A 15,127-nucleotide genomic window follows, 5' to 3' on the forward strand; every position below is an offset into this window, starting at 1 on the left:
CACATTTTTCATTTGTGATATTTTTCTTTCAGGAAATCTTTCGTTTCCATTTACAAGTAAACTGAACGGAGAAAGAAAATGTATTTGGCATGGATTACCAGACATAACCAAATAGTGCAAACAAACTCGCATCTTCCAGCTTACCATGCGAGTAACACAGTGAAATCAGGAGACATACTACAACAACAACAACCGAGTACCATTTCTCACAATGGAGGCCCCAGTAACGGACGGACAATCAATTGGCAGATGAGACAAGTTTCTCATCAGACTGCTGGAGTGAGGAATAATGGCTACCAGATGCCACATGTTAATATGCAGAACCGTTCCTGTAATCAGCAGGGTGGGCAGTATTTCCCTGTGATGATTGAATGTAAAAATCCTGTAAATTACTCAACAATTCAAAATCTTTCTGATATGAAGATAAAAACATGTCATCAAGGCACACCATTGCCCAGGCAGCAGTTTAACATGCTGCAATACAGTCAAACAACAGTTCCACAGCCATGTACCATGTCTGCTCCTCAACATATCGGTAATAATAAGGACTTGTATAAGGCTGCAAACCAAAGTTCATCGAAAACTAGTGTCTCCTCTACCCAAGCTACCTCATTTCCTGTCAACCAATTGGTTAGTGTAGCCGAATCTCCCACTGCACGCTATGCAAACAATGCTCTGGTCAACAACACTGCACATGGACCGCATCCCTCCAATCACTCTGGACCTCATATGTCTTATTCTCATATCAACAAAAGTGGACAGACTCTACACGCCTCCAGAATGACTCAGAAAACACAAAATATATCAACCATATTAGATAGCAATAAAACATGTGGGTCCCCAGGAGCAGGACCTCTGCCAAATATAAATGCAAAAGAAAAATATCCCCCAATCTTACTGCAATTAATTGAAATGGCCATTGGTAAACCAAATGACCGATCAGATACCTCAAGAGAAGTTGCTATTGTGCATCCATTGACTTCATCTTGCAATACAAATACCTGTGCAAGCAAAAGTCCCACACCACCCGAGTCTGGAAGTTTACTTGTACAAAAGCAGAAAACAATGCAACAAGAGCATTTTAAGAGTTCCATTGAAGTTCCATATCAGCCACAGTCCAAACACTGTCCAACTCAGCAAATGCAAGCTACCAAACATGCAGATGACCACCGTGTTGGAGCATGTGCTCAAAAGTTAGTAACCCTTGAAGCTACAGAAAAGGACAAGGGGGATAACATCAAAGGACACTATTTTAAGAGTTCCATAATTATTCAAGATCAGCCACAATCCAAACAATGTCCTACTCTGTACATGCGGGCTGCCAATCATGCAGATGACCGTGGTATTGGAGCATGTGCTCAAAAGTTAGTAAACATTGAATCTCCAGAAAAGGACAAGGGGGATAAGAACACACAACAAGACACACCACCAGAACCAGAGGCCAGTGTTCATAAGCTTTCATCGCTTCCGACAGCACAGTGGACCGCTAAGGAATTACGATCTTTGTTTGACGTAAATGTACATGAGGAAGAATCTACCAAATCTAAACAAGATTGTCGAAAACAAATTATATCTCTGTTTTATGCTCACAACGTATTAAATCTGGTGACTGCCATTAGGACAAGCTCTCACGGTGACTTAATTAGAAATGTTGGCGCATTTTGTGGCGATCATTTGACAGACGACACTGTTGTACTGACACAAGTAGAGCCCTCTTTCACGAGTCAACTAAAAAACTTCCATGTTTTTAAAGATGGGGAGGTTTACTCAGAACTGCCCTACAGCTCGTCATGGTTGAACAAAAATGAACTAGATTACATTGACAAGGAGTTTGGTCCCAATAAGTACATATCACTGAATGACAACCAGCCAGATTCCGTAACAGTTGAGAGCGTTCCATCACAAACTGCAGCTGAGGTGCCGGGACCTGTGATTGAACAATTAGATCACGACAGTACTGACTCTGACAAAATGTATTCATTTGAAATCAAAGTTATGTCACCAGAAGAAGCTAAAACCATTTTTGAACAAGGCCGTGTTGGGACGTCACAATGTATGGGAACTTGTATTAAACTAGAGGCGGTCTCAAATACTTCTGTGGTGGATAACCAACCTAAAGATCTCACGGCCACAAGCAGCTCACATGCAAAGACTGGCATACAGCAATTCTGCTGCATTGCAAAGTGGAAAGAGATGGTTTGTCGTTCTGAAACGTTACTGGAAAAATGCCAGTGTGACCAGCTGTGCACAAAGTTGAGCAGTGAAACTGAAGGGACTAGTCAACAAATGGACTGCCAAGAGGAAATGATAATATCTGACCTTGATTCCCACTCACCCTCCAAACGTGTGGAATCTAAAAGTGAGGAGAAAACCATCAGCAGCATTGCCACTATTAATTGGGATGAAATATGCAACACAGTCAGTGAGACTTTCGAATTAAGTTACGATGAAGAAACTGATATGAACATACAAAAGCTAAATGAAAGCCAGCCAATCATCATACTGGAAAATGATGCCACGAACCTATCCAGCTGTGAGAGGGATCTTCACAACCAGTTGCCTGACAATGAAGATTGCAAAGAAGCTCATCTAAAAACTGCAGAAAGCTGCCAATCCACCGATACTCACGTCAGTGGAGAAAAGACTCCTGCGTTGCTACTTCTTGAGGGAAAGTGTGAACAAGCACAGAAAGCACCAGACAAGACATTGTCTCCCGTGAAACATCAAATGCTGTGCGATTCACTGCCTGTTGGTCAGATGACCGTCAGTGTAACTCTACCAAAAGAAAATGAGCAAAAAAACCGAAAGAAACTAAGCTGTCCATCTACTATTATTCCATACCTTAAGAAGTTGATTAACAAAAAAAACCAGGATTCCAACATTTCAAAAAGCCATAAAATTAGTGTTGACCGTGACCCTTCAGAGTCAGGCAGAACTGTCCAGCTGGCACTTTTTGGCTCATTGCCACGTGCTAATATCCCTAATAGTTGGAAAAAGACTGAAGCCCCTCCTGAAGTTATCTATGCCAATATCAGTCCCTTCAAAAGAAAAAGAGAATGTGCACCCACATCGGATGATTCAGCTACAACGAGGATTCCAAAGAAAGCCTGTTCATCCACAGGTCGGATGAAGCAAAGAATCAACCGGAAAGCAAAGCACACCCTCCTCTCAACGACTATCAAAAAAAAGAAACTGGTCAAAATATGGCATCAAAAGGATAAGGATTTTGATCCCCACCTGAGAAAGTCAACTGGACATGACAGAAGAAAGAATGAACATAGAAGCCAGGCTCTTCTTCCCATCCAGGGGAATGTCCTGAAATTCAGTGTTTTGCCAAATACCTTCAGCTTTGAAGATACATCAAAGGATGAGAGAGAAACCACAGAATGTTGTCCAGGTAAGTCACTACTTTAATATTAAAGGTTTTTGTTAGACTGACTTTCAACCAAAAACTGAAGGTGGGACTTCAAGGAGTCTTATGATGGAAAAACAACTTTTATTACCTGTTGGTACCTGTTTTTTTTATATTTAGGATCCCCATAACTCTAAAAAGTTTGAAACTGATGCATGGTCGTGATATTTATAAAGCCATTTTCACTCATACCGTATTTCCTTGAATTAATTTAAAACCTCTTCTCACTCCGGCACTTACCAAAGGCATGCGGTAAAGGCAAGCATGTGCTAATTACAAACCCCGTTTCCATATGAGTTGGGAAATTGTGTTAGATGTAAATATAAACGGAAGACAATGATTTGCAAATCCTTTTCAACCCATATTCAGTTGAATATGCTACAAAGACAACATATTTGATGTTCAAACTGATAAACATTTTTTTTTGTGCAAATAATCATTAACTTTAGAATTTGATGTTCAGCAACACGTTTCAAAGAAGTTGGGAAAGGTGGTAATAAATACTGATAAAGGTGAGGAATGCTCATCAAACACTTATTTGGAACATCCCACAGGTGTGCAGGATAATTGGGAACAGGTGGGTGCCATGATTGGGTATAAAAGCAGCTTCCATGAAATGCTAAGTAATTCACAAACAAGGATGGGCCGAGGGTCACCAATTTGTAAGCAAATTGTCAAACAGTTTTAGAACAACATTTTTCAACGAGCTATTGCAAGGAATTTAGGGATTTTACCATCTACGGTCTGTAAAATCATCAAAAGATTCAGAGGATCTGGAAAAATCACCGCACGTAAGCGATGATATTACGGACCTTTGATCCCTCAGGCGGTACTGCATCAAAAACCAACATCAGTGTGTAAAGGATGTCACCACATGGACTCAGGAACACTTCATAAAACCACTTTCAGTAACTACAGTTGGTCGCTACATCTGTAAGTGCACATTAAAACTATATTATGCAAAGCAAAGCCATTTATCAACAACACCCTGAAACGCCGCCGGCTTCGCTGGGCCTGAGCTCATCTGAGAGGGACTGATTCAAAGTGGAAAAATGTTCTGTGATCTGACGAGTCCACATTTCAAATTTAATTTAGAAACAGAGGACGTGGTGTCCTCCAGAACAAAGAGGGAAATGACCATTCGGATTGTTGTAGGCGCAAAGTTGAAAAGCCAGCATCTGTGATGGTATGGGGGTGTATTAGTGGCCAAGGCATGGGTAACTTACACATCTGTGAAGGCACCAATATTGTTGAATGGTCCATACAGGATTTGGAGCAACATATGTTGTCATCCAAGCAATGTTATCATGGACGCCCCTGCTTATTTCAGCAAGACAATGCCAAGCCACGTGTTACAACAGCGTGGCTTCGTAGTAAAAGAGTGCGGGTACTTTCCTGGCCCGCCTGCAGTCCAGACCTGTCTCCCATTGAAAATGTGTGGCGCATTATGAAGCATAAAATACGACAGCGGAGACCCCGGACTGTTGAACAACTGAAGCTCTACATAAAACAAGAATGGTAAAGAATTCCACTTTCAAAGCTTCAACAATTAGTTTCCTCAGTTCCCAAATGTTTATTGAGTGTTGTTAAAAGAAAAAGTGATGTAACACTGGTGAACATGCCCTTTCCCAACTACTTTGGCACGGGTTGCAGCCATGAAATTCTAAGTTGATTATTATTTGCAAAAAAAAAATAAAGTTTATGAGTTTGAACATCAAATATCTTGTCTTTGTAGTGCATTCAATTAATTATGGGTTGAAAAGGAATTGCAAATCATTTTGTTCCGTTTATATTTACGTCCAACACAATTTCCCAACTCATATGGAAACGGGGTTTGTATTTTAAAACCTCTTCTCACTCCAGCACTTACCAAAGGCATGCAGTAAATGTAGGCCTGCGCTTAAAAATTTGAGTGTGATGTAAGGATACCATCATGAAAAGCACATTTAATAAAAAAAAAAAAACGCTATTATGGTCTTACCTTTACTTATAAATGAAGTCCATGCTCAGCTCCTTCTGATCAAAAGCATCAATAACTTGTTTTTTGAGTCTTCCTTATCTTTCTTCAGTTTTAAAAAAACAGTTTTATTTTAGATATGTAATCCTCACTGTTAAATGTGCAAGCGAGAGGAAAAATAACACGCTGCTCACTCCTGCTGGTCCAGTTCATGGTCGGTAGGTGTGTAGCCATAGCGCGCTCTCGTTTGGGTTGCTCCCGACGTGCAGACCGCTGCTATCAGTTAGCTCGGCTCGTCACGTGTAGTTGCGGGCGACGAAAGAATTATCATCCTCGGACAACTCCCCCTCTCGTTCTGCTCCGTGGGTGATCTCTTTATCCCACCGCTGCCACCATAAAGTGTTATTGTATAAATAATACACTGGGTATTTTTGACTGGAGCATGCTTTATATCAGCCCGGTTGTTTACATAGCCAGCATAAGAGTAGTGGTGTTACATCCCAAAAGGTCCGTAGTGCTTCCGCCGCGTCATATCCGTTCCCAGCACATATAACTACACTTGTTGTCACCTCTTCTGCAGCCGAGTTGTCGCAAGAAGGATCATTAGCGCCCTCTACCACCAGGAGGCGGGAGTCATTTAAGGACTCATATTTGACACACGCAGCTACGGTATATTAATAAAACATACCTGCTTACTGTTCTTTTTAGCATATTCAATAACTTGGACCTTAAATCCTACTGAATAGCTCTTAATCTTCTTCCCTTTATGCGATTTCAAATTATTGAAATCAGCCTCCCCCATTTTGAAAAGGATGACAGGTGAAGTGTCACTCGTGACGTGACGAGTTTGACCCGGCGGAAATTCTAGGCAAATGCAAATTATTTTGCGAAACAAGTTTGACCCGACGGAAATTACAGACATGCGCTAATAAAAATAATATTTAGCGAAACGAGTTTGACCCGGCGTTAATCCTGAGCCGGCGGTAATGCTAAGTATGCGCAAATTATTTAGCAAAACGAGTTTGACCCGGCAGTAATTCTAGGCAAGTGCATACTATGTGCCCGGCGGCAATTCAAGGAAATACGGTACTTGCTCACAAATTGGAATTTGAGACTTTGTTTACGTCATGTGTAGAGGTGGGGAAAATAGATTTTTTTGATGCATCGCAGTTCGGGACATAGAATTGATTAGTAAATGTCGATAATCGATTTGTTTATTGTAAATAAAGTAATGCAGACAGTTCTAGAATTTGGCTGACTGCAACGAGCCATCCCACCAAGAGATCATAATCAGAAATACTTCATTAATCCCTGAGAGGAAATTACAATTTTCAGCACATTCCCATTCAAGATCAGACAAACATTACAGGGAGACAGAACAGGATCGCTGACGGGTCCTTTATTATCGGGCACTTATGGTCCAGTTTTGCACAGGTTTGCTGGAATTAATTTAACTGTTTCTTATTCCAAATTGATTTTTTTTAAGTTGCAATTGATAAACGCTTATTTATTGAAATCAATATACACAAATTAAAGCTGCATCAATCATCGATTTTTAATCGAATCGTAGCTCCTGAATTGTAATCAAGTCACGAAGTGCCTCAAGATTCCCACCTCTAGTCATTTGCCAGAGTTTCGTCAGCGGAAATTTCCATCGGTAGAGGTTTACCTGACGAGCTTTAGCCACTATGGGACTTTTATTCGGAGATAAGCGGTGGAAAAATGGATGGATGGTTGGATGTAGTCCAAATTTGGAGTCAATAAGTTCCTTCATTTTCTCTGCCCTGTTGTTGTGAGACAGACTGGCTTGTACATGCCTGCTAAAAGTCTTCTGCTGTTGCCTCTTCTAAGAAAATGCAGCGTACAGTTCTAACTTAAATCTGTTAGTATACTCTATATGAAAGCAGTAGAAACTACTACGACATGACTGATAGAGAAGGAGAAGACAACGTTGTAGGAGGTTCGGCCTGGAGGAGGACTTTCGCATGTAAATAAGACCCACAAAACGGCGCATACGGACGAGACGGTCAGAAAGCTGCTTGATGATCTGTAAAACAAAATGTATGCAACATGTTGACCAAAGAACAACTTAAATGTTATGTAGACCACAAGGAGTTTTTTCAAATGTAGAAAAAAATCTCATATTATGACCCCTTCACGGGGTCACATTATAACCCCGGGGCTTCACGGTGGCAGAGGGGTTAGTGCGTCTGCCTCACAATACGAAGGTCCTGCAGTCCTGGGTTCAAATCCAGGCTCGGGATCTTTGTGTGGAGTTTGCATGTTCTCCCCGTGAATGCGTGGGTTCCCTCCGGGTACTCCGGCTTCCTCCCACCTCCAAAGACATGCACCTGGGGATAGGTTGATTGGCAACACTAAATTGGCCCTAGTGTGTGAATGTGAGTGTGAATGTTGTCTGTCTATCTGTGTTGGCCCTGCGATGAGGTGGCGACTTGTCCAGGGTGTACCCCGCCTTCCGCCCGATTGTAGCTGAGATAGGCGCCAGCGCCCCCCCGCCACCCCGAAAGGGAATAAGCGGTAGAAAATGGATGGATGGATGGAATATGACCCCTTTAAATCAGTGTTCAGACCTACTGTTCAAGGACAAACATTGAATAAATGTTTTCCTCTGTGTAGTTTGGCATCTTTTTATTAAGTTTTTATTGTGTGATTATTTGGGTGATTTTATGTTTAATTATGCTATTCTTCTTGTAGATAATCCTTCACCAGAACCAGAAAAGGAACGTCTCATTAAGAAAATCACACGTAGGACATTTAAACCAGTGTTTGAACCAGACCACATTTTTGTAAAAATATTCAATGATTTCTGCTTAATTTGGCACAGTTTAGTAAAATCAGTCCATTCTTTTTTTGATTCATAGCAGTCCTGTGGAGTCCTCCTCCTGATCAGGATAACCATCCTGTACATCATGGTATCAACTCCAGCAGCTCCAGCGTCTTTGCAGAGTTTCAGAAAAAGTATAAGATGATGTCCCAGCCATCAATGGCTCAGTAGCTACTGGCACATCAGATTTTGGCTGTGTACCCTCTGAGCAAATAACGCCGTAAAGGATTTACATCTTTAAGAAGAGAACAAATATACTCCGATACAGTTTTTTTTTTTGTACAACTTTAATTAGTTGATGTGACCTCAGGGCATGCTTACTAAAATTGCCTTATAAGAACAATTTTTGCCTTTGATATTTTTTATATACCACGTGAAGGCTTATTTGAATGTGATGTTTTGTATTAATGCAGTTAAGGATTTGAGTTTAAAACTATGATATTCATATGATTGTTATCAAGGGACTGTGGTTCCTCTTTTTTTTTTTTTTTTGTACAGCACACTAACACAAAGTCTTACTCTTGTTGCAAGTGGAGATTACAGTATTAAAAAAAAACATTTATTGAGCCATTCAATAAAAATAATTTCCTCCAGAACGGTTTGTTGCATTTTTCTAAAGGCTCCAGCAAACCCCCGCAACCCTGAATGGGACAAGCGGTAAACGAATGGATGGATGGATGGAGTGCTTTGGCAAACCAGCTACATCCTGTTTAACCAAAACAAAGCACAGACATCACATGAAATTTAGTGCGTGTTCCTCCATGGCAGTTACGAATTATTTTTGTAATGTGATGGATGGATGGATTTATTTTACTCGGGTTTTGCTGTAGCTTGTTTCCTTCAGATGCAGTCAGCAGTCATTTTTTCAACCTATTTAGTATGTATAGTAGTGTTCCTTAAAGTTACATTTTACATCCTCTGTTTTTCATCATTTGGGCAATCCAAATGGTGGCATGTCAGCGATTTCAGTTAGAAAAATGTGTGAGATATTTTTGCAGCAGATTTTTATATCGATACAGTGCACCCGGAAAGTATTTGCAGCGTGTTACTTTTTTCACATTTTGTTATGTTACAATTAATTTATGTCGTCAAAACTCTTCACACACTACTATGTAGCCTTTAAAGGGACATGGATGTATTACTGCGAGATCTCGTAATAATTTTTGCGAGATCTCGCAATACTTTTTGCTAATTCGATTTGATGTTAGGCCAATACTAAAATAGAAATCAATACACTTCTCCCACGGATGATGGGTAGGCTTCTCCCATCGCTTTGTCTGTTTCACTTTCGGTTCGTAGGGGAAAAAAAACTTTTTGACGGAGTAATTTTATGTATTTTATCACAAAAGTTTCTGTTTTTAGCGAGCAGACAGAGGCTGTCTTTGTTGTACCAAGCCAAATGCTTGTATAATTCCATTGTGTACGATTGGAGGAGACGGGAGGGGTTATCTATTGTGGTCCAAGACCTGCCCAATCTTGAACCAGGACCAGCCCAAGCCTGAGGCATCTTTTTCTTTTGTGTTAATGTGACCGAAAACAATGGCTGTTTACATACCCCCCATTCCTTTAGAAACACCTGTTATGTTAACAAGGAAAGTCCAAATAAAAGGCATGGGTGACAGGTTTCTCTTCAATGAAGCCAAATTGAATCCTGTCTGTTTAATTTATTGCTTCTTGTCTATGCAATAGATGTCATCGATGTTTAAACCTGGCACTTTTTTTGAAAAAGTATTGCGAGATCTCGCCAAAAGTATTTCGAGGTCTCGTAAAACTTTTTTTTTTTAATCTCCATATCCCTTTAAGGGCTCCGTACACTAACCCATGATGACAATGTAAAGAAAAATATATATATTTTTTATTTTAGATTATTTTGCAAATGTATTAAAATAATAAACTGCATGTACATAAGTATTCACAGCCTTAGCTCAGTGCTTTGTTGATGTACCTTTGGCAGAAATTGCAGCCTCATGTTGTTTTTTTTGATACGATGCCACAATCTTGGCACACCTATCTCTGAGCAGTTTTACCCATTGTTCTTTGCAGCACCTCTCAAGCTCCACAAGGTTGGATGGAAAGCGTCAGTGCACAGCAATTTTCAGATCTCTCTCTGTGGCTGGGTGTCAAGTTCAAACACTGATGACATCTATTAATCAGACAAGAAGCAAGAAAACATGCAGAGACAGAGTTCAATTTAGCTCATGAGGAGAACGCATGGAGCTGCACACTTAGTCACAGACTCGCCCTACGCTCTAAGGTTCAGCTCCCGCGTCCCTCTATTTATTCAGGAGTTCCATAGTCAACATCACTGAGGCTGCCTCTAAAAGGAGTGGTCACATATATTATGCAAAGCAGCTCCAGTACGCACAATACGTGACGGAATGTGCTGGGGGCATTGTGATTTCGCCTTGTCTCCGCTTTGTCTGCGTGCTATCTTAACTGGGTTGAGGTCCTTGAAGTCCTTGGCTGTTAGAGGGCTAAAACAACAATAACATCTGCAGCTGAGGCCACCCCTCAGACAAGAAGTTTCGTCCTTGCACAGATTGAAAAGTCTAACTTGAGCACAATAGCTAATAACTATAGCAACAGACTTTAAGCATACTAAAATTTGTGTGATAATATACAGTATACATGATTATTCTAACACTGGGCCATTCAGGGACATTTATAGAGTTGATTTCTGTGCTGTGTGCCTTTGGTCGTTGTCCTGCTGAAAGATGAACGGTCGCCCCAGTCTTGAGTTCAAGAGCGCTCTGGAGCAGGTTGTCATCCAGGATCTTGATATGTATTTCTGGCCTTGTCATCCTTGTCCAGACAGAAGGGCGACACGGCAGTGCGGCTGGATCAAAAGAGACGTCGGAGACGCTTTACTGAACTAAAAGATGCTTTAATACAAGAGACCGTCATTATACAGGACTACAGTTCCTAGAGAAGGTTTAGTAAAAAAAATAAATAGGCACTCTTAACCAGAGGTGGGTAGAGTAGCCAGAAATTCTACTCAAGTAAGAGTACTGTTACTTTAGAGATTTATTACTCAAGTAAAAGTAAGGAGTAGTCACCCAAATATTTACTTGAGTAAAAGTAAAAAGTATGTTGTGAAAAAACTACTCAAGTACTGAGTAACTGATGAGTAACCTGTTTGTTTAATAATTACGGCAACAAATAATGCGCAAAAACATAAAAATAGCAATGAGCAAATTCATAGCCAGGAATATCTCTTAAGCAACTAAACAGCACCGGTTCTGCCGTAAGGTGCTGTCCAGGGCTTCTCTGTGGGGCGTGTCACTCAGTGTCTTGCCACAAGGGGAACTGTGGTGCGGGTCCTCTCCCTTGAGACTGAGGAGGGTGTGTTCCTCCCCGGTTCTGAACTCCTCCTCTCTGTGGAAACCCTCTTTGTGACTGAGCAGGGTTATATGGGCACTTCCTCACCCAATGGGAGGAGTCCCCACACAGGAAACAGCCTTGGTTTCCTCCTTGAGGCCTTCCCCCGAAAAACCCTCTCCTTCCTCCACCCCGTGGGCCTCCCCTTCCCCTATTTTGTCCTCCCCCTCTTCTGAAATGTGGCGTCCCAGACTCCTGAACGTTATCGCCGTCCCACTGCTGTACAGTTTGAGACATAACCTTGACCTGATCTTTCTTGCCCTTCTTTTTGTCGTTTACGTCATCTCTAGCTTTGGCTAGTTGTAACTTCAGTAATTGTGCCTGCAAATCTGCTTTGTCTTTCTCATCTTGTTGTGTTTTGTCTTGAGCCGTGGTAAGGTGATGAACGAGATGCTTCTCCCATGTACAAAGTTGACATCCTAACATGTCAGGGTTACTTTTCATGGCTGTTTGCACTGACTCAGGCACTCCACTCAGAACTGCTTGTCGGAACCACTCGGCCTGTGACCCAGTGTTACCGGGGTACTGGCCGGTTTGATTGGTCCAGGCCTCTTTGGCTTCACATAAAAACTGCCTGGGGTTTTGTTTGGGGTCCCATCTAATTTTAAGCATAACGGCTGAATTAGGCTGTGGGAAATGACTACGCATTGCAGCACCAAGAGCAGTGCATAGTTGGGTGAAGATTTAAATTTCATTCTGCAGATTTTCTAGATTTGCCAGAATCATTTTTTGGAATTTTAATCATAATAAGTTTGAAGAAATATTTCACAAATATTCTTTGTCGAAAAAACAGAAACTAAAATCCATCCCATCCATTTTCTACCGCTTATTCCCTTTTGGGATCGCGGGGGGCGCTGGCGCCTATTTCAGCTACAATCGGACGGAAGGCAGGGTACACCCTGGACAAGTCGCTACCTCATCGCAGGGCCAACACAGATAGACAGACAACATTCACACTCACATTCACACACTAGGGCCAATTTAGTGTTGCCAATCAACCTATCCCCAGGTGCATGTCTTTGGAGGTGGGAGGAAGCCGGAGTACCCGGAGGGAACCCACGCATTCACGGGGAGAACATGCAAACTCCACACAGAAAGATCCCGAGCCTGGATTTGAACCCAGGACTGCAGAAACTTCTTATTGTGAGGCAGACGCACTAACCCCTCTTCCACCGCTTCACAGTGGCAGAGGGGTATAAATCAATGAAATTTAAAATCATCCATCCATCATCTTCCGCTTATCCGAGGTCGGGTCGCGGGGGCAACAGCCTAAGCAGGGAAACCCAGACTTCCCTCTCCCAAGCCACTTCGTCCAGCTCTTCCCGGGGGATCCCGAGGCGTTCCCAGGCCAGCCGGGAGACATAGTCTTCCCAACGTGTCCTGGGTCTTCCCCGTGGCCTCCTACCGGTTGGACGTGACCTAAACACCTCCCTAGGGAGGCGTTCAGGTGGCATCCTGACCAGATGCCCGAACCACCTCATCTGGCTCCTCTCGATGTGAAGGAGCAGCGGCTTTACTTTGAGTTCCTCCCGGATGGCAGAGCTTCTCACCCTATCTCTAAGGGAGAGCCCCGCCACACGGCGGAGGAAACTCATTTCGGCCGCTTGTACCCGTGATCTTATCCTTTCGGTCATGACCCAAAGCTCATGACCATAGGTGAGGATGGGAACGTAGATTGACCGGTAAATTGAGAGCTTTGCCTTCCGGCTCAGCTCCTTCTCCACCACAACGGATCGGTACAACGTCCGCATTACTGAAGACGCCGCACCGATCCGCCTGTCGATCTCACGATCCACTCTTCCCTCACTCGTGAACAAGACTCCTAGGTACTTGAACTCCTCCACTTGGGGCAGGGTCTCCTCCCCAACCCGGAGATGGCATTCCACCCTTTTCCGGGCGAGAACCATGGACTCGGACTTGGAGGTGCTGATTCTCATTCCGGTCGCTTCACACTCGGCTGCGAACCGATCCAGCGAGAGCTGAAGATCCCGGTCAGATGAAGCCATCAGGACCACATCATCTGCAAAAAGCAGAGACCTAATCCTGCGGTTACCAAACCGGAACCCCTCAATGCCTTGACTGCGCCTAGAAATTCTGTCCATAAAAGTTATGAACAGAATCGGTGACAAAGGACAGCCTTGGCGGATGTTCGACTTACTGCCGGCAATGCGGACCAAGCTCTGGCACTGATCGTACAGGGAGCGGACCGCCACAATAAGACAGTCCGTTACCCCATACTCTCTGAGCACTCCCCACAGGACTTCCCGAGGGACACGGTCGAATGCCTTCTCCAAGTCCACAAAGCACATGTAGACTGGTTGGGCAAACTCCCATGCACCCTCAAGAACCCTGCCGAGAGTATAGAGCTGGTCCACAGTTCCACGACCAGGATGAAAACCACACTGTTCCTCCTGAATCCGAGGTTCGACTATCCGGCGTAATCTCCTCGCCAGTACACCTGAATAAACCTTACCGGGAAGGCTGAGGAGTGTGATCCCACGATAGTTGGAACACACCCTCCGGTCCCCCTTCTTAAAGAGAGGAACCACCACCCCGGTCTGCCAATCCAGAGCTACCGCCCCCGATGTCCACGCGATGCTGCAAAGTCTTGTCAACCAAGACAGCCCCACAGCATCCAGAGCCTTAAGGAACTCCGGGCGTATCTCATCCACCCCTGGGGCCTTAAAATCAATGACATTTTAAAAAATAGAGGCAGCTCACTGGTAAGTCCTGCTATTTGAGCTATTTTTAGAACAGGCCAGCGGCCGACTCATCTGGTCACCGCGTTGGTGACCCCTGTTTTACGGTAATGTGTGTCAAGATAAACCCCCCCCTTAGAGGACCTATTTCCCCACATATTTCCCCGCGTTAGGGGCTAGAAGCAAGGCTGGACCGTAGGGCCCCGTGTATACTTGGTGTATAATGAAGGCCAGGAATGTCATCTCTTATATAAACCCTGAGTGTAAGCTGTGATAGTACTCACAAAAAGTGATCGTGTATAATAATCAGGTATGTTAAACATCGATCAATCAATCAATGTTTACTTATATAGCCCTAAATCACTAGTGTCTCAAAGGGCTGCACAAACCACCACGACATCCTCGGTAGGCCCACATAAGGGCAAGGAAAACTCACACCCAGTGCGACGTCGGTGACAATGATGACTATGAGAACCTTGGAGAGGAGGAAAGCAATGGATGTCGAGCGGGTCTAACATGATACTGTGAAAGTTCAATCCACAATGGATCCAACACAGTCTCGAGAGTCCAGTCCAAAGCGGATCCAACACAGCAGCGAGAGTCCTGTTCACAGCGGAGCCAGCAGGAAACCATCCCAAGCGGAGGCGGATCAGCAGCGCAGAGATGTCCCCAGCCGATACACAGGCAAGCAGTACATGGCCACCGGATCGGACCGGACCCCCTCCACAAGGGAGAGTGGGACATAGGAGAAAAAGAAAAGAAACGGCAGATCAACTGGTCTAAAAAGGGAGTCTATTTAAAGGCTAGAGTATACAAATGAGTTTTAAGGTGAGACT

General features: G+C 43.3%; 1 protein-coding gene across 4 annotated transcripts in view; it reads left to right on the forward strand.

Annotated features, from left to right (window-relative positions):
- The window catches only part of LOC133563600 (uncharacterized), a 24,674-nt gene continuing 9,547 nt past the window's right edge, over positions 1-15,127 (forward strand). Inside the window, exons 1-3 of one of the 4 annotated variants that reach the window (XM_061917814.1) lie at positions 2-3,397; positions 8,085-8,135; positions 8,255-8,810. In XM_061917814.1, the coding sequence (XP_061773798.1) occupies positions 79-3,397; positions 8,085-8,135; positions 8,255-8,385 (3,501 nt within the window). In that variant the 5' untranslated portion in view covers positions 2-78 and the 3' untranslated portion in view covers positions 8,386-8,810. Of the gene's footprint in view, positions 3,398-8,084; positions 8,136-8,251; positions 8,811-15,127 lie in introns of those variants that run through there. The other 3 variants (XM_061917813.1, XM_061917815.1, XM_061917812.1) reach the window with 3 other exon arrangements.

The sequence above is a fragment of the Nerophis ophidion genome, linkage group LG12 (genome assembly GCF_033978795.1).
Source record: "Nerophis ophidion isolate RoL-2023_Sa linkage group LG12, RoL_Noph_v1.0, whole genome shotgun sequence".
NCBI classification, from domain to species: Eukaryota; Metazoa; Chordata; class Actinopteri; order Syngnathiformes; family Syngnathidae; genus Nerophis; species Nerophis ophidion.